Here is a 27,050-nt window from a genome sequence, read left to right on the forward strand (position 1 = left end):
GGGTGGTCCAGGAGTCTCTGTTTTAATAATGTTCTCCAGGAGATTCTTATAGGTTGTAACAAGTGGCTTAATCATCCTAGCCATAATTTTCTCCTTTGTAAAAATACTACTTGCTATGAGTAACGTCCTAGATTTGTTAAAAGAATGCAAAGGGCTGTCGGAGATGGTTTGGAAGACTTTGAAATGGGCAAGAAGGATGACTGATATGGGGGTTCTGTCTTCTGGGTTATCTCCCCCTTTCAGTGTAAATTTGAGCTCTTTTACATCTCTGCAAGTTACAGAAAATTGATAATAATGCAAATGATTCTTATCCATAGAAAGGCAAGTGCACTGTGTCTGGGAGAATGTAGTCAGTTATTACCCCGAGAGCACCGACCGGTTTTGCACCTATTTGTAAATTCACATCAGCACTCCTAATTGCCTACGTACCTGTGATGTGTGACTCCTCATTTGACCCAGATATGACATCGTACTGGTTCTCTCATTCATTAATGATTCAAATTAAAATTCTGACATGTGTTTACTGTATATTTGCATAAGTAGGATTTTATCTTAATTTTTAAAAATGATTCTTGACCAGGAATGACTTTTCATGAACACACTCTATAAATCACAAGTTTCCTGTTCTTTCAAACTAGACTTAATGATCCTAAAAGATTAATGAGTGATGTGAGTGGCCAAAATGGGAGAAGTGTATACACTGTCTGAATCTGCTGATGACTACAAATGGTCAGCCTTCTCAGAGAGGAAACCTACCACCATGAACATAGGAGGGAAAGTTTGGGGTAGGAGAAAGACACGTGGACCAAGAAGAGTCTGCCTTCCTGGGTTCTAGCCCTCAGTTACCACTTTCTAACCTGAGTTCCTGGACTTGATTCTCCCTCTCTCCCCTCAAAAGGTGAAAGGACCATGAATTGTCTCATTGGAATATGAACTTAACAGTGAGGTGTCCATTTGCTAAGCTTTAATTAATTTTAAGACATTCTTTATTTAGAATGAAGACTGGAGTGAATACAGTAATCTAAATATGCTTCTGCCATGAATTTCTGCCACTCCTTTTGTAAGGGGGGTTTGCAATTGCCCTGCATTTGGTGTGTCATAAGATAATTCTTTTGTTCTGTAGTTTAACCTATTCTCCCACTGTCGTTTCCTCGCTGCTCACTAACCAAGCTGCACAGGCACCCATGTCCCTCTTTCTGGCAGCTTTGGCTTGGCTGCGAAGCCACCTCCTTGTAAAGCTTTTCCTGACCTCCCAAGGCTGCTCTGATGCCTCCTTAAGGTACGGTAGCAGCATCCGGGACCACCTCCCCACCCACAAGACCTCACGCTGGAGGTGCTTTCTTGTTCACTCTTCTAGTCTGGGCCCCCAGCCTCATGACCACTGGAGCTCTTTGAGAACAGGGCCTGTGATCTCTTCACCCAGCAGGAAGTACATGCTCATTCACGTGTGATGAGTGGTGGGGAGATGGAACAAATCCTGGCAACAGCCACGCAAGGGTTAAAACCCCCTTTTTAACTTGTTTTCAAGTGATGCTTTGAGTCAATCAGGAAGAGGTGAATTCAGGCCATCCATCCCGTCTCCAGAGGTTCTTGTGAATATTAACTAATGAGACAAATGCTTGCCTGGTTTTGCTCAGACTCACCCGTGGAAAAATCCGAGACTAACTGCTTCCAAAAAAGAGTCCAGAGACTCAAGACTCTAAATCAAAATTTGGGGTTACAAAATAAGATATGTTTTTCTTTGAAGCCCTCCAAACTTAGGTGTTCTGACACACACATTGAGTAGCAATTAATTTGTATCTTAGAATTTAATAATATGGGAAAAGCAGTCCCTCTCATCCCCCTCTTGGCTTGTAAATTTCTCTCTCTCTCTCTCTCCCCTTATGAAATATGGCCATTATCATATAACTCTGTCTGGGGGAGAACTAATAAAAATGAAAATGACTTAGATGTGGAAAGGCAAAATGGACTCTTTGGAATAGGCATATATGGTCACTACAATATGCATTTGGATCTCTGAGTCTTTTGCTTATTCTTGATCTTTTATTTCAAAGTCCCTCTGATGTGTTAAGGATTTGTGCTTACTCAGAGTTGTTTACATCTGCTGATTATTTGAGCGGTATCAACTCAGCAAAGCCACTGAAGTTATTCTTACTGATTTTAAAAGAAGGTGCGTTGGTGTGAATAGTGAGTGAAATCTGTAAGTATGTTTTGCAGAGGATAATGGGGCTGGTTCCATCTTCAATGTGGAGGGTAGGGTTTACTTTCATCGAAAGGCATGTGTTTATCAAGCTTTTGCTAGTGTGAGTGTGTATATGTGTGTAAAATATGCACATGTATTTGAGTGTGAGTGTGTGAATGTGTGAGTTTGTGCATCGCCTATGAGTGTGTGGGAGTGTATCTGTGCACATGTGAGTGTATCACACACACCTATTCACGTCCTTGGCCAGGGGGATGAGTCGACACACTGCCGTTGTGAGTTCACGAGGCGGTGTAGGAAAACAGTGGTGGCAGTGCTCAGGATTCTGGGGTTCTCTAGTCTGTATCTCAGGACCATTATAAACAGCTGTGCTCATGGATTAAGCTGGCATTCCATAAAGTAATTTTCAGGGCTCTTCAAAAAGTTGCTAATAAGGGTTATGGGTTGAAATTGTCTAAGATCCTTAATTATAGAAGGTTGTCTACTATACAAGTTCATTACACTCAGAAACCTGGTGGCCGTTTGACATTACCAGACCTCAGATGGTCAGCAGTGGTCTGGAGAGCCCTTGCGTGGTGGAATCACCGCTTAGGCTTCAGTGCGAAAATCCCACAACTGTAGCTGTCAGGTCAGCAACCACAGAACCTGCTCAGAAGATGAGGGCCACGGGGTCACAGCCTCCTTAACGCCAGATCAATGAGAGAAAGTCTCCTTGGATGTGCTTGGAGTCTAGAGAGAGGCTCTAACTGTGTTTTCTCCACTATGTATCTTTACGGTGGTGTTAATGAAGTTGATCAGAAGCCCAGGGAATAAAATGTGAAAATCGAAAGTCAATATATTGAGCACCTCACTTTGTACTGGGCATGAACTCTCGTATTTTACTTACATTATCTCATTAAATACTGTGTCCCTGGGAAGGAGAAAATGGAGGCTGCAAGAGAGTAAACACTTTGCTCAAATCGATGCAGCCAGCATGGGTCAGAGCTGGAAGGCAGACCCAGGTCTGTCTGATGTGAGATCCTGCTCATTTGTGCCCTGCCACCTTGTTCTCTCCTCCTCTGCCCGCGATGGTGGGAGAGCAGAGCCTCATCCTGGTCTGTGGGCTCCAGACATTTGAGTAGGTAACAGCAGATGAATTTATGAACAAGTTTATTTTACACCGAAACTGTAACAAAGCAGATGGTGCTTTGAAGCGTCTGCCTTTGGACAGCATTTGGAGACTAATCTTGGGACCACAGCACCTCTAAGAGGGGGACTCACTGCGTGAAGAGTAAGGAGGCAGCTTCCCTGTCTCCTCTGATCCCACCCCTCCATCCCCAAACTGTGAGTGTTCCAGTGAAGGCTTGGCAGGGCTTCTTCCAAATTGTCTGAAACCCTTTGTTCTTTGTGACTATGACTACTGGCTACTTCTGGTCTCTTTTTCTACAATTTCTTCTTGACAAATCATTATTATTCACCCTGGGCCCAGCGCTTGTCTCCTCTAGGAAACAGGTCCTGTTTACCCCTCTGAGCTTGGCTTGCTCCTCCTTTATAGTTTCTATGACGTGATCATGGACTTTAGCTGCCTGCTCACTGTCTACGCCAGGCACAGCATTAGTTCATTCATTCATCTCCACAATACTCATTCATTCATTCATGAAATATTTATTAAGCATCCACTGTGTTTCAAGAACTGTACTAACCTCCAGGGACCTAAGGGTTATTAGCCAACACAGATTTTTTTCCTCATGGGGTTTACAAGGGGGATAGAAGTTAACCAAAGAATCCCAGAAATACATAAGTACAAGATGAAATTAGTGCTTTGAAGGAAAAAAAAATATGGTGTTAGGAAAGTACACAGCAGAGGGTACCAGGAAGTGAGATCAGAGCTGAGATCTAGTGCGTACGTAACAGTCAAATGAGTGTGTGTGTGTCTGTGTGTGACGGTGGTGGTGGTGGACGGGTAGGAAGATGGGGGATGGGGCAGAGCAGGAAGCAGGAAGAAAGGTTCCTCGGCAGGTGATGGTGTAGTCCTTCTCGGGGACTAAAGGCCAGTGTGGATGGAGCAGGGAGGTGAGGGGAACAGTGGTGCAAGACACAGCAGGAAAGTCACCAGGGATGAGACTGTGGGTCCTAGAGGTCCCTGGAGATATTCTGGTCTTGACCTAAGGGAAACGTGAGGACACTGGAGTTCAAAGCAATGTCATGAGCAGACGTAAGACAGGCACCATGATGCATAGAAGCAGCATAGAAGCAGAGGCTCGGACGGCTTGGGGAACGCCCCCAGACTTCATGGGGGTCACACCGCCAGTGAGTGGCTCGGTGAGGGCTTAAACCCAGGTCAGGTGATGCCCATACTTTTTACTCTTAAATATTCAGTGAGTCCATGTTGATGTGTTCGCTGTCTCTTACTTCGTAAGTCTGAAAAGGAAGCATCTACTTCTGGAGTCTAAACAGAATTGATGGGAGCTAACATTATTAAACTCCTACTGTGTACCAGGTGTTATCTTTAGTCAACAGACATCCTATAAGGGCAGGCCTTGCATCCTTATTTTCCAGATGAGAAAACAGAGGTTCAGAGACTGTGAGGTGCCCTGTTGTTACAGAGCAGAGGAGATGGGCAGGTGGTGACATCGTTCACTCCTAGCATCCCCTGTGCTCTCACATCCTTTGTTCCCTTTCCTGAGGATAATACCCGGCACGATGCCCTGAATCCGAACACAGGCGGGATCAGGGATTTTCTTTTTCTACCTTATGGTTTAAGGAGAAAAAGATATTTCACAAAGCCCCAGTTCATTTTCATTCAAGGAATTATACTAAATCTCCAAAGCATTGCCTTACACATTCTAAATCAAGAGCTTGGCTTTTAAAATGGGAACCTAGTCCCTTTGCAAAAAAAAAAAAAGTAAGTATGATTTATCACTCCAATCTTACAGTCTATGTTACACAGACATTTCACTCCTGGGAATGAATAGTCCTGTTTGCCTCGAAGCAGACTGTAAACGTTTGATTCGTGACCAGATGACTTGACTTTTAATGGCCTGCAACTGACTAAAATAAGCCCCCAAACTTACGACTACCACCAGGCAGTTAGACTTTATTCCTCAGTACCCCAGAACCTTTCTAGATTTCTCTGGGGTTGTTTTTCCCATCTGTTGACTTCAGAAAAATCTTCTAACATGAAACTGTGGGACCTGCACAATGGGGAGTTGTTATATTTTAAATTGTAGACACCCAAATGGTAACCTCAAGAAGGATCCAGTATACTACTTATTGCAAAGTAAATACAGGTCATCCTTGTTTCATCAGCAGATGGTTAACTGTAGACTCTGAGTTGAGGGCAAGGCACCACCCCAGCGATGAAGCCCAGGCAGGCTCTGCCGGGCAGGGTTTGCTACATCTTTGATAGAATAGGGCTTCCCCTGATCAATGCCATCTCCTGCCGCATCTAAGCCATGCTGTTTGGATAATGTTTCCAACTCCAGCCAGTGAGTTCAGCATGGTGATTCTCCCTCAAGGATGGAGAAAATGCAGATGGAGAGCCTAATTGTCTGAATGAATCTAAGGAGCTTGGATCCAGGCCTGAACTCTGTTCTGGAAAGGCCTAAGAATCTGAGTACAGATGAATAATGAAACCAAGGTGACCCTGGGTGTGAGGGCAGAGGTGGGGAGAGCTGCCAGACTCCTGCAGGATACCTCCATCTGCTACGGAGTCTCGCTGGGTGTTGCACCCTGAGGGGCAGCTGAGCTGCTGAGGGTGGCCCCGTGGCATATGGGACCCTGGAAACACATGCTAAGTTGAGGTGTCTGGTAGCTCTCTCCTCTTAAGGAGCTTGGGGGAAACTGGAAGAGGAGAAGGCTGATTCCACAGAGGAGGAACCATATTCTGGCAAAGCCAGAGGGACCATGCAGGGAAGTGGCACAGACCTGTGGATGTGGAAGAGCCAGAGAGCTGCAGGGTGGAGACAAGGCGTTCCAGAAGCCGTCTGCAGGGGCCGGCCAGGGACTGAGAACCCAGCCTGCAGGGCATTCAGACAAGTGGAGCCCACCCCAGAATGAAGGCTGTTTCCCTAATGCTCTGACATTTACATGGTTTTTCGTGCTAATTTCTCTGTCCACTCTCTTCTGAAGAGGAAAGAACCCACTCTAAGGGCCCATTTGGCTAGAAAAGCAGCCCCTTGTATCCTGCTCTAAGACTGGAAAACGCCAAAGCCTTCTGCTGAGATCCTTGTGTTCTGGGTCACGATTACTGGGAAGGGGTGAGGTCTTTTCTCTGAAACAGGCCGGTGAACACCACATTACAAAAACTGTGATGACTACCAGTTCCTGAGTGTTTACAATGATTGTGCTGTGTGCTTTATGAAACTGAGGTGGGAAGCCCCATAAAAAAGACCGGCAGGGCCACTACTCTCCTGTCAGCACTATCCAGTTCCCTGGCCCAGAGGCTCTATCTCACTTTTTGCCTCTGAAAGGGCTTACTTCTGAACAAGTGGAACTTACTCCTAAAATGCTGTTGGTTCCCTGAGCTCACTCCTGATTGGTCCATTTCTACAAAGCTTGTTCCTAATTAGTCAACTTTTGTTATACCTTATTTGCATATGATGTTGCAAAGTGTAAAACTGGCAGCCTATAAAAGCCTGTGTAAATCTGCAGACGGGGTCCAGAGCTTGGAGTGTTAACTCCTCTGGGCCCGCGGCGTAATAAACCTGAGTTCTCCAACTCTCCAAGTGCTGCTTGGTCTCTCCCCCGGATCCAGGTTGCTGTTACAACTGAGCTGTAACACATTTTTCTACAACAAAACATACTCACTTCATCCTCAAAAATGCCTTAAGGCGAGAGGTCATTATTATTCTTTTGTAAGGAAATCAGAGTAAGGAGGTGTTTAAAAATTGCTTACGGTCACACAGTAAGTAGAATGTGAACACAGGATTGACTCCAGCTTAACTACCCCTGAAGCACAAGGAAGTGGTAAACTGTGGTCCAGAGGAAGTGTGAGATCTCACGCTGGCTCACCTGCCCTCCCTGTGTGTCAGTTACCATAATATGGAACAGTTCCCAAAATAGCGAGACAGGGGGCGCTGCCTGTCTCTGGCAGGATAAGCAGAGTTTTAGTTGTATTCTTCAATCAGTGTTAATTCGGGCGGTAAATACATTTTTGGTTCCCTATTAGACCCTACAGGATGCTCAACTTTCATGAAAATTCCCAGTAGCAGTTTTACTGCTAATGTACTAACCATGCTTCTCAAAGTGTGGTCCCTGGACCAGCAGCAGCAGCACCATCACCTGCAGACCAGTAGGAAATGCAAATGTTCAAGCCCCACTTCGGCCCTGCTGAATCAGAAACCCCTGGGATGAGACCCAGCGGTCTGTGTTAACCAGCTCTGCACAGTAACATCTGAGTCACTCCTCTAAGGAATTTGGAGGTAGCACAAATGGAATTATTATTTTTTCACCTGGAACAACATTGACTACAGCATTTTTTTTTTCATTCTCTTTGTTCTTTAAAAAAATATTTTTACCTCATCTCCAAATCTTCATTCTCTTGTGGGATAAATTTGTACAAGGCAACATAGGTGTTCATCTGTAATGGGTCTTTGCAAAGAGGTCCCTGAAAGAGAAGATAAAAGTAAGAGAAGGAAGGAAGAAGACATGGAGAGAAGAAAGAAAATAGGAAATGGAGAAGCTAGATGTAATTCTAGGGAGTGGATCTTGTGTTAAAATATCTAACCGTTGTCAAAGACTTTATTTTTCATTTCCTAGCTGAGTTTGATCTCATTACAAACCATATGAAAATACTGCTGTAGAACTCTTTGTCAGAAATCCTAAATATTTTCATCAAAGCCATTTTTTGATACAGTTGTTCATGAAAGGTGATAACAGGCTTGGGCCCAGGCAAGAGAACATTCCCTCTATAGACAGGAGCCATGTGAATAGTAGCCAACAGCTTCCAATTCCTAAAATGGACTTTTTATCAGTTACCTTAAAGTTTGGTGTCTAGTGTATCAAAGGGACCCAGATATTTTCATCTGGGAACGAGTTCATTCCAGGAAAGAGCATAGATTTTGGCATCAGACTGATTTAGTATATATCATGGTACCACCATCTACTAGCTATGAAATCTTGCAGTAATAAAGATAAAAGCTGCCATTTTCAATAGCTGACTGTGTGCCAGGCCTTACAGTACCTGCATTAGCATACTCCAACCTGACAACAGCACCTGGGAGGTAGATTGTGTCCCCAGTTTGTAGACTATACAATAGCCTTATAAATGTTATACAAATATTAGTTGTTAATTATTAACTACATAAATGTTAATGTTATTTAAGTGTTTAGGCTTTACAATATACATAAATTTAAGATTCTACAATATATAATGTATTATATACTGTATCATTGTATATGTATATATTACATATGTAAATACAATTGTATAGTATATTGAAATACATAATAATATAATAAATGTATGCCATGTATAGAAGACATAAACCAAACTTGCAGACAGCTATTTTCTTTTTATCTATGATTTGCTTGGCTATCCAAGGCTCAATATTCTATTCTATTTATATATGTATATTTACATAAAATATAGTAGTATGTACTTATATGCTATAGTATGTAAGTACTATGTAAATAAAAGTCATAATATATAATTATATAATTTACACACTATAGAGCGTATATCAACTTGGATGTAACATACGTAACAAACAAAAGTGCACAGTATAATATTTATCCTTTTTACCTTGGATGCACTGTGATATTTCTGTTTGACTCCAAGCTACCTTTGCTATGGTATGTTACGCTTCATTACTCTCATCTCTGAAAATGCTAGTCTGGGATCCACTAAACTGATTTCATGACCCACTTGGGTGGTGACCTACAGTGTGACCTAAGGACCTCGTTCTGGTCTGTATTCCGTAATGTCCGTAAATACCTGGTGGTTTATGTTCTTTGCTTGGTCTCTGAAATCGTCAGTGCCATTTTCTGGGTACGTGAACACTGCAGGAGACAGGAAAAAGCAGGAGCTTTATGAATATGTTCTGCATGTTTTGGACACATGCTTGAAAGATGTGGTTTTATTTATTCTCTGCACCATAGCTTCAACTTGACCTCTCACTGCCTTTTCCTCATCCCCAGTGACCCAGCTCTTGTGTCATCTTCCATGTGATGCTTCCCCGCCTCCCCTGGCAGCAGTCTGCAGCACCCTCTCTGCAGACCCACACCGCTGTGCACACCTCCAGGCCGGCGTGCCCCCTCTTGCATCCCTTGGTCTCTTTTGGCAGAGTTATTCTCAGGAGCAGAAACCACATCATTCATCCTTGCTAAATGTATTGAATCATTTGTTAATGGGATGGTGGGTAAGGTATGCCTAGTTTAATTGTATTTGAATTTCCTTTCCTAAACAACACATTCTTTTATCTCTATTTACTATCTTGATTCTAATTCCTTTTCCTTATTATTTGCAGAGCAGTTTTATTTATTTATATACACACGTATATAAATAAAATGATTTCGTTAAGACCTGCAACACTTATTCTGGTATCTCTCCGAGCTGTAGTCTCATACATTTAATATTCTTCCACCACTTTTTAAAAATTGAAGTACAGTTGATTTACAATGTTGTGATAGTTTCAGGTGTACAGCAAAGTGATTCAGCTATATATATTGTGTGTGTGTGTGTATATATATATATATATTTTTTTTTTTAAAGGGACTTTTCCCCAGCTGGATTGATTATGTCTTTTTTTTTTAATTGAAATACAGTCAGTTACAATGTGTCAATTTCTGGTGTACAGCACAATGTCCCAGTCATGCATATACATACTTAGATTCATTTTCATCTCCTTTTTCATTAAAGGTTATTAGAAGATATTGAATATAGTTCCCTGTGCTATACAGAAGAAACCTATTTTTTAAAAATCTATTTATAGTGGTTAACATCTGCAAATCTCAAACTTCCAAATTTATTCCTTCCCACTCCCTTTCCCCCGGTAACCATAAGATTGTTTACTGTGTCTGTCAGTCTGTTTCTGTTTTGTAGATGAGTTCATAGTGTCCTCTTTTTCTTAGATTCCACATATAAATGAAATCATACAGTATTTTTGTTTCTCTTCTTGGCTTACCTCACGTAGAATGATGATCTCCAGCTCCATCCATGTTGCTGAAAATGGCATTATTTTATTCTTATTTTCATGGCTGAGTAGTATTGCATTGTATAAATATACCACAACTTCTTTATCCAGTCATCTGTCAGTGGACATTAAGGTTGCTTGCATGTCTTTGCTATTGTATATAGTGCTGCTGTGAACTGGGGTGCATGTGTCTTTTTGAATTAAGACTTCCCTCTGGATATATGCCCAGGAGTGAGATTGCTGGATCATATGGTAACTCTATTTTTTGTTTTTTGAGTAATCTCCATACGGTTTTCCATAATGGCTGCATATATATATATATATATTTTTTTTTTCTTTTTCTTTTTCAGATTCAGATTCTTTTCCATTACAGGTTATTACAAGATATTGATGATAGTTCCCTGTGCTCTACAGTAGGTCCTTGTTTTCTAGTTTCTTAATGGTATCTATATTCTATCTTGCAGATTTAAGCTTTAGTCTTAAACTTCAAACTATTTCCTTGATCTCTTATTGTCAATGTACTGGGGCTATTATTCGGGGAAAAAAATTAAATAGTGGTTTCTCATTTAGTTTGTTCTTGGCATATAAATTCTCTACCTTTGGCATTTAAACAGCCACTCTGTGGCCTTTGGTAAAGAAAACGCCTGCTTAAAATGGGCAGGGGTTTTCACTGTCCACACACACAGCAGTGGGAGGTCCCTGCTGGGTGTGGGGGCCTCTGCCGTCGCCAGTTCAATCAGCCATATCTGCCTCGGAGACCAGCATCCCATATCTTCCTTAAACAAAAATAAAATGTGGCCAGTGTCTCCAAGTTGATACAACAGGGTTGTGGTGTTGATCTACCTTTTACATGACTTGCCATTCAAAAATAACACATGCTGCTTTAGTCTTCCCTCTGGTGTCCCTTGAGAGTATCCAGGGAATCAGCAGAGGAAGAACAACACACCCCGGAAGGCTCTGTCCCTACTGCAGTGAGTGCGCTGACAGTCTCCACTGTCCTTACAGTGGACTCAGTAGCCGTGCTGTAGAAAACCCGCTTCACATCAAGAGCCCCTGTCAGTGTCCCGATGCTTAGTAAACACCTGTTCTCCACGGTTTACAGTTCCAGAACCTGGGGTGCAATTCCATCATCCCTAGGAAGCCAGCATGCAGTCACTGAAGGAGCCCTGGACTGTAGGAAAGGGACAACGAAGGCCTGATCCTGCAGACCTTGTGTGTCTCAGTGTTTGGCCGTGTGCCTTCCTGGATTAAACAGAGTAGAGACTAGCAATACTTTTCTCTGGTTTTATGTGATTACCTGAAATCCTGGCATAAGACTGATTCTTTAAGTATAAAACTGGATGCATTTAAAGAATACTGAATCCTTGAATGGAAATATGCAAAGAAAATCTTCCTGGAAAATTCTTGATTGGCACTAAAAGGGGAACTACATGAGGTGTGTATGCAATATTTAGTTTGACAGATTTTACAATTTTGTAATTTCATATCATTTTAGGTTTTTATTGACTACCCATCAGCCATCTGGTTCAAAGTGTGCACCATTTTTGTGAGCTATGCTGAAAATTATTTGAAGTGACTACAAATGTGTTTTCAGCTATACGCTTGGAAGCAAAACTAGAACACTGCAAAAAATGATTTTTATAACCTAATCCTTCTGGCTATTTCAAAGACTTTGATTTGAAGGGACCGGCATTAAAAAAAAAAAGAACTATTTCATCAAAAAATATATCAGACACCTTTTATGTTTGGTGCTTTAAATTCATTTTATGAGAAATTATTTGTTGATTTCACCCAGGAAAACATTCAAAGGCTATGTCCATCATGCAGGCATATTTTCTAAGGTTACATATGCAAAATGAATCTTTAGTTTTTGCTGGTCCCCAAAGGACTCTCCTCTTTTCCTTTTCCATATTCTGTCTTTTTTCACTGTGTAGTCCTGGGAGGCCCATGTCCACCCTGAGATGATGATTTAGTTTTTCCTCTTTCACCTGGTCACGTACAAGTTACGTTTTCCAGCTTATCTGACATTGACTCAAATTTGCATCCCTGGCGTAAGTTCGGCTTGGTAACTGTGCAGTGCCTTTCTCCAGTGCATTACTGGATTCAGTGTACTAAGATGGTTTTGTTTCAGCTTTCTGCATTTATATTTGAGAGGGAGGCTAGCCAGTGATTTTTTCCTGACACCGTCCTCGTTTGATTTTGAGGTCAGTGTCATACCAGCCCCATTAACTAAGTTAGACAATGATGCTGCCCATCCTCTTGGGTACTTTTTGATGTCCTGGAAGAGCTTATGTAATCTGGAAATTTTATCTTCCTCAAATGTTTGGTGGAATTTACTTATAAAGTTGCCTGGAACTGGTATTTTCATTGTACAAAAATTTAAAATATTGATTCCGTTTCTATCATAATTGGAAGCAGAGTCAAGTTGAGTCAGACTTTGGTCATGGATAACTTCCTTGGCAGCTGTCCAAAGGAAAACAGCTTTAAAAGTATTGGTGTGAAGGTGATCATAAGATTCTTTCCTCTCAGCCTATGCTATATTCTTCCTTTTAAAATGATTACTTTTTGTTTCGTCTCTCCCCTATTCTTAAAAAGTTGTTAGCAACTGCAAATTTTATTTTCCTTAAAGAACCATTCTTAGAATTTATTGACCTACCTGTGTAATTTAATAATTTCTGCTTTTACCTTTTTTTTTTTTGTGGAGGGGAGGTAATTAGGTTTATTTTTTTATTTTATTGTTATTATTTTTAATTGAAGTACAGTCAGTTACAGTGTGTCAATTTCTGCTGTACAGCACAATGTCCTGAACATACATGCATATATTCATTTTCATTAAAGGTTATCGTAAGAGATTGAATATAGTTCCCTGTGCTATAAAGAGAAACTTAATTTTTTTTTAAATCTATGTTTATATATAGTGGCTAACATATGCAAATCTCAAACTCCCAAATTTATCCCTTCCCACCCTCTCTCCCCCAGTAACCATAAGATTGTTTACTATGTCTGCAAGAGTGTTTATGTTTTGTAGATGAGTTCATAGTGTCCTTTTCTTTTTTTTAGATTCCATATATGAATGTTATGTTATTTTTCTTTCCCTTCTTGGCTTACTTCACTTAGAATAACAATCTCTCGGTCTATCCATGTTGCTGCAAATGGCATTATTTTATTATTTTTTATGGCTGAGTAGTATTCAATTGTATAAATGTACCACAGCTTCTTTATCCAGTCATCTGTCGATGGACATTTAGCTTGTTTCCATGTCTTGGTTATTGTATATAGTGCTGCTGTGAACATTGGGGTGCATGTATCTTTTCGAATTAGAGTTCCTCCCAGATATATACCCAGGAGTGGGATTGCTGTATATATGGTAAGTGTATTTTTAGTTTTTTGAGGAATCTCCATACTGTTTTCCATAATGGCTGCACCAAAGGACGTTTCCACCAGCAGTGTAGGAAGGCTCCCTTTTCTTGACAGCCTCTGTAGCATTTGTTGTTTGTGGATTTTTGAATGATGGCCATTCTTGCTGGTGTGAGGTGATACCTCATTGTAATTTTGATTTGCATTTCTCTGATAATTAGCGGTATTGGGCACTTTTTCATGTACCTAATTGACTATTTGTATGTCTTCTTTGGAGAATTGCTTGTTTAGGTCTTCTGCCCAGTTTTGGATTGGGTTGTTTGTTTTTTTTCTTAAGTTGTACGAGCTGTTTATATATTCTGGAAATTAAGCCTTTGTCAGTTTTTGCAAATATTTTCTCCTGTTCCATAGGTTGTTGTTTTGCTTATGGTCTCCTTTGCTGTGCAAAAGCTTGTATGTTTAATTACGGTCCCATTTGTTTGTTTTTATTATTTTTAACAAAGCTACTAGGGATTGTAACCAGGACCTTGTGCATGCTCAGCATGCACTCTATTGCTGAGCTACACCCTCCCTGAATTCTGTTCTTATCTTTATTATTGCCATCCTTCTGCTTTCTTTGGGTTTGTTCTGTTTCTTTTTCTGAATATGATGCTTAAGATTGTTACTTTTCACATATATCCAGAAAGAACCCTACTTCAAAAAGACACCTGCACCCAGTGTCCATAGCAGCACTGTTTACAATAGCCAAGACATGGAAACACCCTAAATGTCCATCAACATATGACTGGATAAAGAATATGTGGTATATTTATACAATGGAATACTATTCAGCCATAAAAACCGACAGCATAACGCCATTTGCAGCAACATGGATGCTCCTGGAGAATGTCATTCTAAGTGAAGTAAGCCAGAAAGAGAAAGAAAAATACCATATGATATCACTTATATGTGGAATCTAAAAAAAAAAAGAACATAAATACAAAACAGAAACAGACTCATAGACATAGAACACAACTTGTGGTTGCCAAGGGGCAGGGGTGGGAAGGGACAGAATGGGATTTCAAAATTTGTACATACTGACAGGCATATAGAATAGATAAACAAGATTATACTGTATAGTACAGGGAAATATATATAAGATCTTGTGATAGCTCACAGTGAAAACAAAAAAGTGACAATGAATATATGCATATTCATGTATAACTGAAAAATTGTGCTCTACACTGGAATTTGACACAACATTGTAAAATGACTATAACTCAATAAAAGAATGTTTAAAACAAATTAAAAAATGACAGTTTCCATTAAAGAAAAGATTATTACTTTTCAGCCTTTCTTATTTTTTAATAGAATAATAGCTAGAATTAGATAGAATAGTAGATACTTAAGGCACAATTTTAGCTGCATTCTTCATTTTTGTATGTAGTGCTTACATTATTTAGTTGTATGTATATTTCAATTTTCATTATGAATTCTTCTTTGACACACGAGCTTTTTAAAAGTATGTTTTTAATTTCCTAAATTATGGATTTTCCCTGCTATCTTTTGACTATTGATTTCTATCTTATTTGCACTGTAGTCAGAAAGATGCATTCTATATCATACTAATTTGCTAACAAGTGATATTATTAGTGAAATTTATGAAGCTTGCTTTATGGCCCAGCTGGTGATCAATTTTTATAATAGTTCCGTGTGTTCTTAGAAACTTACTTTTTATTGAAGTATAGTTGATTTATAATATTGTTAGTTTCAGTTGTAAAGCAGAATGATTGTTATATGTGTGTATATATATGTATGTGTATATATGTGTGTGTACACATGCGTGCGTGTGTGTGCACGCACACACACACACACAAACTGATGTATCCCAGCTTTGGCCCTTTATTGCCCCTGCATGGGACCTGCTATTCCCCAATCTGAGGCCCCAGGGTTGTGCACAGTAAACATTGGTCCTCGCCTGCTTCTCTCTCTGGATTTGTGCTTTATTGTCACTTCTAGACTAAGGAATTGCCTTCCTTTGCTGCCAGCTCATACAGTAACTATAAATTATTTAAAAATTTGTTCTCTTAGTAGTTTTAGGAGTGCTAAACTGGGAAAATTTTCTCTGAACATTCAGCCATCCACAGAGCTGGAATGAGAATATTCTATGTTTTTCAAGAGACCTTTACCTGGTCTAGAAACTAAGTGTTTGTTGCAAAAAACACACCATAAATATTTGCGTCTGTAATTTTGGAATTTTCCATTGAAGGGGGACCAGAATCAGGGCATCTGCCTAAAAAGCCATTAAAATATATTTGCTGCTTTTTTTGGTGTGTGAGACAACTCAAAATTTGAGATAGTGAACCAGCTTATGCTAAAGCAAGGATAAATTTTCCAAATCGGAGCTTGCCTTTTTTCTTTCTGGGCAATTTTTTTTTTTTTTTTTTTTGCTTTAGTGCAAAATAAGGTAATATTGGCCTTAGTAATATCCTCAAGTGGATGTGATTAGCCCAGTCCTTTTCAAAGACTATTTTTATGGATTTGTCTGGCTTCCCTTCTAAGACAGTTATGACCATGTACAGTCACACTGAAGTGCAATTATTGAAGGCAGCCAGTCATGTCATTATTTGGCATTTCCAGCTAAAACAGAGAGCCTAGATTTTACGTCTCCCTCTGCTCATCACCTTGCTTCCAGCAGAGTTTCTGGCAGTTAAGCCAAAGGTGAAGACCAACAACTCTCCCCACGTCTATTTCTGATGCATCCAACAATAGTGTTTAAAAAAAATGGGAAATACTCAGACCTGCCTGCCCCAAGAGCTTTTATCATGAAAGAGAGAAAGCAGAGGCTGCACTCTTAGCAGTAAAGATGTATGAATTGTCCTTGCTTCTGAGCTGACTTTGGAAATATTCCTCAAGGACTCTGACATAACACCTGGCTGGCAGAAATGATAGCTGTGTGCACCGTATGTTTTTTTAGAGCATACATGAGACAGGTAGTGCAGAACTGAAGCTTTCCTTGCCGAGACTATGCGAAGCCTGGTGGGAACCTGGACCATAGAAGCAGGCTGGTTTCTCTGTGTTGTTTCCCAAACTGCATGGACAGAGCATTAACTCCAAATCAAAGGAACATGTTTTGAAGCAAACTGCTGCATAATTAATCCCCCTCGCTTCAAAGAGGGCATGTCAAGAAAGCTACTGCTGATCAAAGGAATAGTTAATAAATATCCAAAGCTTTTAGAGACTTATTGCTTGCTAGGGTCTTTCAAAAGATTTCTTTGAACAGGACTGTGAGAGTGCTCCTTAGCTTATGCTCTTTTTTAAGAGACAACAAAAAATCAATTTTATGTCTCTTGAGTGTATTACTCCATGTCTCAGTTTCCTTATCTACACAGTATCTGTTGTGTGTATGTCTCTGTGTCTGTGTATCTCTGTGTTTTAGGACTAAATGGTCTCTAATCCCTGCTTCTCAAATGTTAACAAGCATAGGAATTACAAATTCATATGGAAATTCTGATGCTAGGGTCTGGGGCAGCCTGAGATTCTGCCTTTCCAACAGGCTCGCGAGTGATGCCCAGACGGCTGGTCTATGGGCCACAGATGAGGTAGTGAGTGTCTCTAAGTTCCATCTCTGACACTTTGGGACCTTATGATGACTTCATGAATAGCAATCATGCTTCATATTAGTGATTCTTAAATACAGCTCTTCATATTATAAAATTGTAACAAGACCACTTTTTGAATAAAGAAATCCCCAGGGAAAATAGAGACCTTAACTCCTGAGGAATGGGTGACAACATCAATATACCTGGACCAGGAGGCATGATGTGGGGAAGGAAGTGATGCGTACGTGCTGGGCGTGATGTTAAAGAACAGGAGATAAAATTTGTCAACAGACTGGATACGAGGTGTGAGAACAAGGGTGCCAAGGCTGATGCTGAAATTCTGCCAGTTCATCTAGTAGAATGCCGCTCCTACGACAGCAGGAGCAACTGGGGAAGAACCAGTTTGGGTTGGTGGAGAAGTGAGTGAGGGAATCAACAGTCCATTTGGGTGTGTTAACATTTTTTTTCCTAGTTCTTTTTTTTTTTTTTAACACCTTTATTGTGGTATGATTCCTGTACAGTAAACTACACATATTTCAGATATACAATTTGATGAATTTTGATAGATGTATACGCCAATGAAACTACCACCACGATCAAGATAGCTAACTTTTCTATCACTCCCCAAGAGATGAAAATTTCGAACTCCTAATTTATCCCTTCCCACCCTCTTTACCCTCTGGTAACCATAAGTTTGTTCTCTATGTCTGTGAGTCTGTTTCTGTTTTGCAGATAAGTTTATTTGTGTCCCTTTTTTTAAGATGCCACATATAGGTGATATAATATGGTATTTTTCTTTATCTTTCTGAATTACTTAGAGTGACAATCTCCAGGTCCATCCAGGGTGTTGCAATGACACTGTTTTATAATTTTTTATGGCTGAGTAGTAGTCCATTGTATAAACATACCACAGCTTCTTTATCCGTTTATCTGTCAATGGACATTTGGGTTGTTTCCGTGTCTTAGCTATCGTATATAGTGCTGCTGTGAACCCGGGGGTGCATGTGTCTTTTTGAATTATATTTTTCTCCTGATACATGCCCAGGAGTGGGATTGCTGGATCACATGGTAAGTCTGTATTTACTTTTTTGAAGAATCTCCATACTGTCCTCCATAATGGCTGCACCAGTTTACATTCCCACTAACAGTGTAGGAGGGTTCCTTTTTCTCCACACCCTCTCCAGACTTTTGAATGCTGGCCACTCTGAAGACTAGTGTGAGGTGATACCTCATTGTAGTTTTGATTTGCATTTCTCTTAACAATCAGTGATGTTGAGCATCTTTTCATTTGCTTGTTGCCCATCTGGATGTCTTCTTTGGCGAGGTGTCTATTTAGATCTTCTGCCCATTTTTTGATTGGGTTGCTTGTTTTTTTTTCCATTGTGTGAGCTGTTTGTATATTTTGGAAATTAGTCCCTTGTTGGTCACATCATTTGCAAATACTTTCTCCCATTCTGTAGGTTTTGTTGATGGTATGCTTAGCTGTGCAAAAAAGCTTTTAAGTTTAATTAGGTCCCATTTGCTTATTTTTGCTTTTATTTCCATTACTCCAGGAGCTGGTTTGAAAACAATATTGCTGTGATTTATGTCCAAGAGTGTTCTACCTGTTTTCCTCTAGGAGTTTTATAGTATCTGCTCTTCATTTAGGTCTTTAATCCTTTTTTTTTTTTTTTTCTGTATATGGTGTTAGACAGTGTTCTAGTGTGTCTTTTACAGGTAGCTGTCCAGTTTTCCCAGCACCACTTGTTGAAGAGAGTCATTTCTCTATTGTCTATTCTTGTCTCCTTTGTCACAGATTAACTGAGCGTAAGTGAGTGGGTTTATTTCTGGACTTTGCATCCTGTTCCATTGATCTGTGTGTGTGTTTTTGTGCCAGTACCATACTGTTTTGATTACTGTACCTTGGTAGTATAGTCTTTGTACAATTTCAATTAAATTTACTTAGGCTTGCTTTGTAGGCCAACATGTGATTGATCCTGGAGAATGTTCCATGTGCACTTGAGAAGAATGTGTGTTCTGTTGCTTTCAGAGGGAGTGCTCAACAGATAGATCGTCTGGTCTAATGTGCCATTTAGGGCCTGCATTTCTTACTGATTTTCTGTCTGGATGATCTGTCCATTTGATGGAAGCGGGGTGTTAAGGTCCCACTATTACTGTGTTATTGTTGATTTCTCCTTTAACTGCCTTATATATTGAGGTGCTCCTATGTTGGCTGCATATATATATTTACAATTTTTATATCCTCTTCTTGGATTGGTCCCTTGAGCATTATGTAGTGTCCTTGTCTCTTGTAACAGTAGTTTAAGATCTATTTTGTCTGATAGAAGTTTTGCTATTCCAGCTTCATTTAGGTGTCTGTTTGCATGGAATATCTTTTTCCGTCCTCTCACTTTCAGCCTGCAAGTGTCTCTAGCTCTGACGTGAGTCTCTTAGAGACAGCATATATATGGGTCTTGTTTTTGTATCCATTCAGCCAGTCTATGTCTTTTGGTTGGAGTGTTTAATCCACTGACATTTAAGCTAATTATTGATACATGTTCTTATTGCCATTTTGTTAACTGTTTTGGGTTTGTTTTGTAGGTCTTTTTTTTTTTCTTTTTTGTTCTCTTTTCTTGTGGTTTGATGACTAGAGAAGCTCCTTTAACATTTGTTGTAAAGCTGGTTTGGTGGTGCTGAATTTTATTAGCTTTTGTTTATCTGTGAAGCTTTTGATTTCTCCACGAAATCTGCATAGAGCCTTGCTGGGTAAAGTATTCTTGGTTAAGTTTTCCCCTTTACATCACTTTCAATATATTTTCTCCTTATCCTTAATTGTTGTCAGTTTGATGGCTATGTGCCTTGGTGTGTTCCTCTCTGGGTTGATCCTGTGTGGAACTCTCTGAGCTTCCTGGACTTGGGTGGCTGTTTCCTTTCCCAAGTTGGGGAAGTTTTCAGCTTGGGTGTGTTAACTTGAAGATGCCTGTCCTCCATTCAGGTGGCCATGTCCAGCAGGCTGCAGGCACCCGGAGGCAGCAAGGGGCCTAATGCTAGAAGTGAAGTTTCAGGGTCACTGACATATGGATAGTATTTACATTTGTTATCTCACTTAAAGATCCCAACCTTGTGGATTTAGTGTTATTATTACCTTCACTTTAGAGGTCAGGTGACTGAGGCAGAGAGAGCCTAGGCCGCTGCTGGAAGGCCTCACAATCCCTGAGTGAAGTCCAGCAGTAAGGAGGGGCCAAGGACAATGTCTGGTACAATTAGCGATGAAGCTGTCGGCGATTGGGTGAAAGTGTCAGGGGAAGAAGGCGGGCAGAAATCAGACTGAGGGGACAGTGGCTGAGGGGACTTGAATCCATGAAATGCAGACCTGGTTTCTGTACAAACCTCTGGGGAGTTTGTTACTAAGATACTGATGAACTTCGGGGATGCTGGCTGGATTCGGTTGCTGGATGTGCACAGCTGGCCAGACTTGGGCTGGGTGGTCCTGCAGTGTTACTGCCTGGCTGGGAGGTTCCCCTGGTGGCTGGCTCTCTGATTCATCTCTCTATTGTCACTGCTAAGTCCTCAACTAACACCTGCATCAGTCTGAATGCACAGGTTTCCCCATGTGACACCTGCCTAGCGGTGTGTTTCAGCAGGTGTGTGCGGGTTGGCAAAGGGGGCCCTGATAGATGAAGCAGGGTCGGGGGGTGGGATCACAGAGGCACTGTCCCAACCAGCAAAGAGCCATGATGAATTCCTAGAGCTAAGGAAGTGGTACCTCATAAAACCGCTGCTGGCAAAGCAGCTATGGGGTGTTCGATGCAGGTCTTGAGCTTCCTATCTGGAAAAGGCAGGGACAAATAGTCAGGAGGACAATCTGTCCAAGGTAGCACACCCCTGGGCTTCACCTGTGGGGATTAGAATTGGGAGGGTAACTTCTGCTGGGAGAATGCATTCAGCCCAAGGCAACAACGCAAGGTAGGACCTGCAGCCTTGCTGTGTTATGAGTGACCCGAGGACAGCTTGGTGACCTACGCAGTTTTGCTGGTGGTAGTAAATACTTCATAAATATTTTTTTGAAAAATGAGGGGAAATGAAGTAGTTGTTGACGTCATAGAGGCTCAGCATCAAGATTCAAGCGTAAGGGGCTGGTTATGTGTAAGTTCTGCTTTAACAGGTGTGGTTTTTTTTTCTTTTTCCATCAATCTTAGCAAACAATAGCATGTAGTTAGCATTTAATACATACTTTAGAAATTACTGTAAGAAGGGCTTAAGCTATTAGAAAACCAAGTGCTATTAATAAAGAACGTCTGCCTAGATGTGCAGATCAGGTTCTGAGTGAGTCTTAGTTACCTCTGCTGGGGAGGAGCCAGGGTGAGGCCCCCACGCCCCCGCATCACCCCCGACCTGAGCAGGCACTTTACCTGAGTACTTCCGGTGTAGCGTGGAGTGACTGACTTCTCTCTGGGATGGTTTGCTCATCCAGCATAGGTCAGTGGGGGAAATGACATGTGAACAGAAAGGTCTGGAAGTGACTCCTAAACCCCAGTACAGCTATGTCCTTAGGGCATGAGAACTCAGGAGATGGAACTCAGGGAGTATTATAGTCAAATTCCTGAAACCCACCTGTAATTAAGCCCAGTTTCTGTCCAGAATATCAAAACGTGCCCAGATTGAACCCCAGAGCTGGCAGAGAAGGAGAGGGGCCTGGAAGTCAGCTGCCACTGCCTGCTGACCCGGACGATGGAGGATGTGATTCCTGTTCGCGCCGGGGCGGTGCCTGATCTCCACGCCCCAACTTACCGCTGTTGCTGCGTTTCCGTAGGTCGTACCCGCCTCCTGGCCTGTCAGCTTCTTCAGGAACCTCCACGAGATCTGAAGTCTTGGGGAAAAGAGGGAACAGCATGGAATGGGCAAAATTATTTCAGTGGCCAACTAAGCAGAGATTTTGATATCAGTAGAAGAACTAAGATGAAATTTGCATGACACTGTCTTAAGAATTGCATCACTGCTCTCTGGAGGGCAGTTTTTGTGTGAAACTAGAGTGTACCTTGTCTTAGAAAGGGCTGAGAAAATGTGAGCAATGGCTGTATTCTTGAGCTGGGGTGCAGCCAGGAGAACGGGACACAGCTGGGACTTCCCTGCTTCTGCCCATTGTTGGGCTCAAACCTTTCTCTGCGTTGGCAGCTCTGCTACCCAATGCTGGTGGGAAGGGAGGGGCAGAGTACACGGAGTCGAGGAGCAGGAGACCAAGAGCCTGGTCTCTGAGGAGGAAAGTAAAAGGATGTTTGGATGTTGGCAACAGGCAGTTAACCTTTAATGGTCCAAGGCACTTGGAGGTCCCTTTGGAGGCTGCCTGGCTCCCTACAGACTCCCGCCAGGATTCATTTAGGTAGAACCCACAGTCTGCCCAGCCCGGGGCCACAGCAGGTGAACCGAGGGAGGAAGAAGACAATTACAGAGGTTCTGTGAGGCGAATCAGAGCCACTGCCGGAGCTGCCCTTCTTTGTCCTCTGGGCCAGGGAGGTGCCGAAGCGGAGGGTCTCGTACACGGGGTCCACCTTATTGCCACAGGCTGCAACGGAAAAGAAGGCTCATCTGAGAAGGGTTTCCTCAAGTCACTGTCAGGGACACCGCCAACCACCTGTCACACATCCTGGGTTAACAGCACCGGGAAGTAGGTTCTGCACGACAGACACACTAACCCCTGGGAAAACGGGGCTTTTTTGGTCAAACTTTCCTCGCAGATGTGCCCCCCCATGACGTGTGCCCATTTTCCAGGCCCCTCCCCTGCACTGTCTGCTCTCAAACGCTTCCTAACTGATTGGTTTTTTCTTTTGTTATCCATCCCCAGGATGCCAAGGTCAAGATTCTTCCCAGAGACCAGCTTTATTTCCTCTAGCGAAAGGCTCTGCTTACCAAGGTAGGAAGTCTTGTGACATAAAGTCTGCAGTAGGAGGTAAGTGTTTGGAAAGAATCTGATGTTACCAGCCTTCCTGAATTTCTAATGAAAAACCATCTGGTTTATATATTTCTAGTTTAAAACTTGCTTCCCCTGCCCCCACCCAAAGCAAACATAAACGCGGAGATTTTCAGAAAGAGAGAAACAATAGAAGTAAACTGCAAGTTATTGTTAAAAAATACATTAAGCCAGAAAGATCTATAAAATATAAGACATTTTTTTGTCCTCACTAAAGAATAACTGATACTCACTGAGTCCCTTCCAAGCATTGGTTTATAATGCGTATATATATTTTACAAAAATTATGAAAAGCAACCATGGCTGTTTTCATTTCATAGGGCCCAATGGGTTGAGTAACTTGTTCAGACACAGAGTTGGCCGATGGGGAGGCTGGGCTTTGACCCAGGTCTGGGCTGCCGTCCTCAAAGCTCTTTTCTCCCCACCAGGCTGCTGACGGCTGGCAGAGTCTATCCGCAGCCTTTGGGGCTTGAGTGCCTTTCAGGCTTCACCAGGGGGAGGACAAAAGTTCCTGGAGAATCTGGTCCACTTTATGCTTTCCCTCCAGCAAAAACACACGACCATAACTCAGTTCGCCACCAAACCAATGCACACACACAGCCCTCGCTGGTATTGTGGCCCTGGGACCTGGGAGAGGAGCAGCCACCAGTGTTGATGTTGCTGCCCCCAACCCAACTCAACCCATCCATGTCCCAACTCACCAATGGGCATAACTTCTTTAATGCATCCAAACTGTTCATGAATGAGCAAGGGGGAGCTGTAGTAACGCCGAAACCCCTTTGGCTGGAGAGAGAATGAGAAAGAGAAGGGCCTAATGTCACTGATGAAAGGAGACAACCACACAAGAACTCTCAAAACGAAACTAGTTGGTTTCTCCAGGGGCACCTCCCTATCTCCCGTTAAGAAGCTGACATGTCCTATAATTTATCCCTGGGGGAGGTACAGGTGCCAATGGAGCAAAACTCCATCCAGAAAGCAAGCCCCCCCAGCCCTGCCCCTCCCTGTCGGGCATGGGCAAGCAGACCTCACAGGTAGACCTCAGGTCCCTGGTATGTCTCATGAGCTCTGCTCAGAATTGGGCGCTGTGTGTTCCAGGTTCCTTTCTGTTTTCCTGACTTCTCATCACGGTCTTTGCCTTGGCTTGTGGGCATCACCATTGGAGGAGGAGGAGGGGAGCAAGTGAGGCGGGGGGTTTCGAGAAGAGGACATTGCCAATGAGGGTAAGGAGGTGAGCTCTTTAAGAGTCTTGCTTACTGTCTCCCAGTGTTAGAAGGGAACTTAGGGGCCCCGCCTCTACTAGAATCCCAGAATCCTCTCCAGTGTTCCTTGCAAGTTGTATCTTCCTGTGAACACTGCCAGTGCTGGGGGCTGGGTAGGAGGAGCTCTCACTCACCCTGGAGGCAGGACTTTGGTGACATTATCTCTGATTAAGGCTTGGTACCTACTGACCCTAGGTCTTTTCCCTGGAGCCACAGAGAACAATGGAATTCTTCCTCTGGGTGACAGTTCTTGAATTTTTTTGAAGACAGTTCTCATGCCCTCAGTATCTCTAGGGTAGACATTCTGGGTCCCTTCTAGAGTTCCTTGGCCATCCTACTTTCAGATATCCTGAGAAGTGCCCTGGGTTGCTTTTTATCAATGTGTGGCACCAGTCCTGAAGCCCACGCCCCTGAGATGGGATGGTGAGTGCAGAACGGGCCAGGCCGAGCCCACCTCCCTTGGTTTGGCCACCATGATCTGTGAAGCAGTGTAGATTTCCACTAACTGCCCCACAGACATGGAGCAAGTAATCTCTAGCCCATTCTTGACACCCACTGAGCTGTCAGCCAATTAAGTGTGAGGTGAGGGCAGCCAACCACCCTCATCATCCTGGGGCTGAGGGGGTTACTAGGATGCCTGAATTTTACTTTTAAAATCCAGACAGTCCCAGAGGTAGAACTTCTGGTGTAAAAACTGAGAAACTCCCAACCCAAGTCAGGCTGCTGTCCACCCTATTAAGGACCCTGGATCCTTTTCACAAGTGAAACATGCACATCTGAGGCTGACAAAGCTCTCCCCCTGCTCTATCATTACGCCAACCAGGAAGCCAAGTTCGCCAACACAAGATTCGGGGCTACCTTCTTGGTGTCCCGGGTGCTGCCAGGAAGGGGTCTGAATGGAGTGATCTGACTGGGCAGGGTGGAGCCCTGCACAGGGGGTTCCAGGGCACACTCCCAGCCCAGGCCCTTACCAGCTTGCCCATGCACCGCTGGGGCTCCAGGCCGTCCACGCACTTGTGGTGGATGCTCATCTTACAGGCCTTGCAGCGCAGCCCGTGTTTAGCAGTAGTTCCTGTTGGAGAGACGGTGAGCTCTGGTTAGGCTACAACCTACTCTTTTTCCTGGTAACTGGTCTGAACTCACTGAAAAAGTGATTGGTCCCAGAACCCAGGCAGTTCTTCTGACTTTTGTATGAAGCTTTCAGAATGGACAAAATGTCATGGGAGATGCCACTCCCATTCTTCCACGTTTTTCTACCGAAAGTCTCGCCTCTGGTTTCCCTCCAGTCCTTCCCTGTTCATTCCTCTAGGAAATCGCAGCCCCCTCTGCTTCCACTGTTTTCTCAATTCAAGCCTGCAAATCCTACTTTCTTTGCTCTTCATAGAGGTCACATTTCTGTTCATAGAGGTCACATTTCTGCTCTCCTGGAAGTGTTGCTGAGTAGTCCAACTCCTGAAATTCTGCTCCCTTTTGCTGGAATTCCCATCACAGGGTTTGAACTGTTGGGCAGACTATCTGGAGGATGACCAACAAAGAGGGAACCGTGTGGTCTGCATGGAAGTGGGGCTGAGGATGCTCTTCAGTGGCGGAGAGATGGGAGTGACTGAGGACAGAGAGTCACATAGGCAAGGCCTGCACTCCAAAAGCTTGTCAGGAAAAGGATGTGGGAATATTTCCTGTGGATCACATGTGGCTATGTGGAATGCTGCCCGAGAAGACCACCTTGAAAGGCAGTGGGAACCCCTATACGTCAGTGGAGTTGAGGAATTAATACGTCCAAGTACCATGACACGTGAGGCCACAGATCTCCCACTGTATGTACCACAGCTGACTACAGACACACAATGACGATACCCCAAGTGGGGAACATCCACCCTCTTCACCACCACTGCCTCCTCATCAAAACCACCCCCATCCCTTGTCTAGACTGAATCTGGATTGAACTGCCTTCATCTGTTTTCCCCTCCCTCCAGCGTGTGTAGCAGGACCAGAGTTATCTACAGATGTGCTTGAATCCCCTCCTCCTCTTGCTTAGCTTCTCTCAGTGGCTCTGCCTGCCTTCCTGATGTTGCACAAAATGCTCACCATGGGGGCAAGACTTTGTAGGTTTCTAACTATCTCAGGCCAGCCTGTCTTGTTCACCAGGGTCTAACCACGTGACCTTCATCAAGTTCTTTAAATGCACAAGCTCTTTAAACCCTCAGGGTCTTTACGCGCGGTGCCTGTGTGCCTGGAATGCTGTGTCCGTCACTCTTCCCTTGTTTCACTGCTCCTCGTGCTTTGAGGTTGCCCGTCATTTCGCCAATGAAGCCTTCTTGGAGACATTCCACTTCCCCCGTCTAACGTGTCTTTTCCTAGCACTCTGTTGTTATCTTTCATGGTATTTATCACAATGACTATTTGAGAGTTTGTTTTTGTCTGCCTTTTCCTCTGGATTATGAACTCAATGAAGCTAAGGATGGAATCTGTCCACAGTAGACCCGGCTCTGGGTATGAATAAATAAGTAAGTATTAAAGAAATTAACGAACCAATTCTTCTGTAGGCACACATGCACTGAAGTCAGTGGTGACTGATTTAGATAATTAATTGAA

The 27,050-nt window shown here is 42.7% G+C and overlaps 1 protein-coding gene and 1 long non-coding RNA gene across 3 annotated transcripts in view; both read right to left on the reverse strand.

The window, feature by feature from the left end:
* The window catches only part of STAC (SH3 and cysteine rich domain), a 95,241-nt gene that overhangs the window by 16,345 nt on the left and 51,846 nt on the right, over positions 1 to 27,050 (reverse strand). For both annotated transcript variants that reach the window (XM_010946262.3, XM_010946264.3), the window contains exons 3-8: positions 25,430 to 25,530; positions 23,901 to 23,982; positions 22,679 to 22,794; positions 22,023 to 22,101; positions 9,117 to 9,181; positions 7,699 to 7,787 (exon numbers count right to left, since the gene is read on the reverse strand). In XM_010946262.3, coding sequence (XP_010944564.1) covers positions 7,699 to 7,787; positions 9,117 to 9,181; positions 22,023 to 22,101; positions 22,679 to 22,794; positions 23,901 to 23,982; positions 25,430 to 25,530 — 532 coding nt within the window. The remainder of the gene's footprint in view (positions 1 to 7,698; positions 7,788 to 9,116; positions 9,182 to 22,022; positions 22,102 to 22,678; positions 22,795 to 23,900; positions 23,983 to 25,429; positions 25,531 to 27,050) is intronic.
* LOC141573799 (uncharacterized) lies at positions 17,725 to 21,839 on the reverse strand. Its single transcript, XR_012500105.1, has 2 exons — positions 20,377 to 21,839; positions 17,725 to 20,278 (listed from the first exon to the last, which is right to left on the reverse strand). It is a non-coding gene; the product is annotated as an uncharacterized LOC141573799 (long non-coding RNA).

This window comes from Camelus bactrianus, chromosome 17 (assembly GCF_048773025.1).
Source record: "Camelus bactrianus isolate YW-2024 breed Bactrian camel chromosome 17, ASM4877302v1, whole genome shotgun sequence".
In the NCBI taxonomy this organism is placed as follows: domain Eukaryota; kingdom Metazoa; phylum Chordata; class Mammalia; order Artiodactyla; family Camelidae; genus Camelus; species Camelus bactrianus.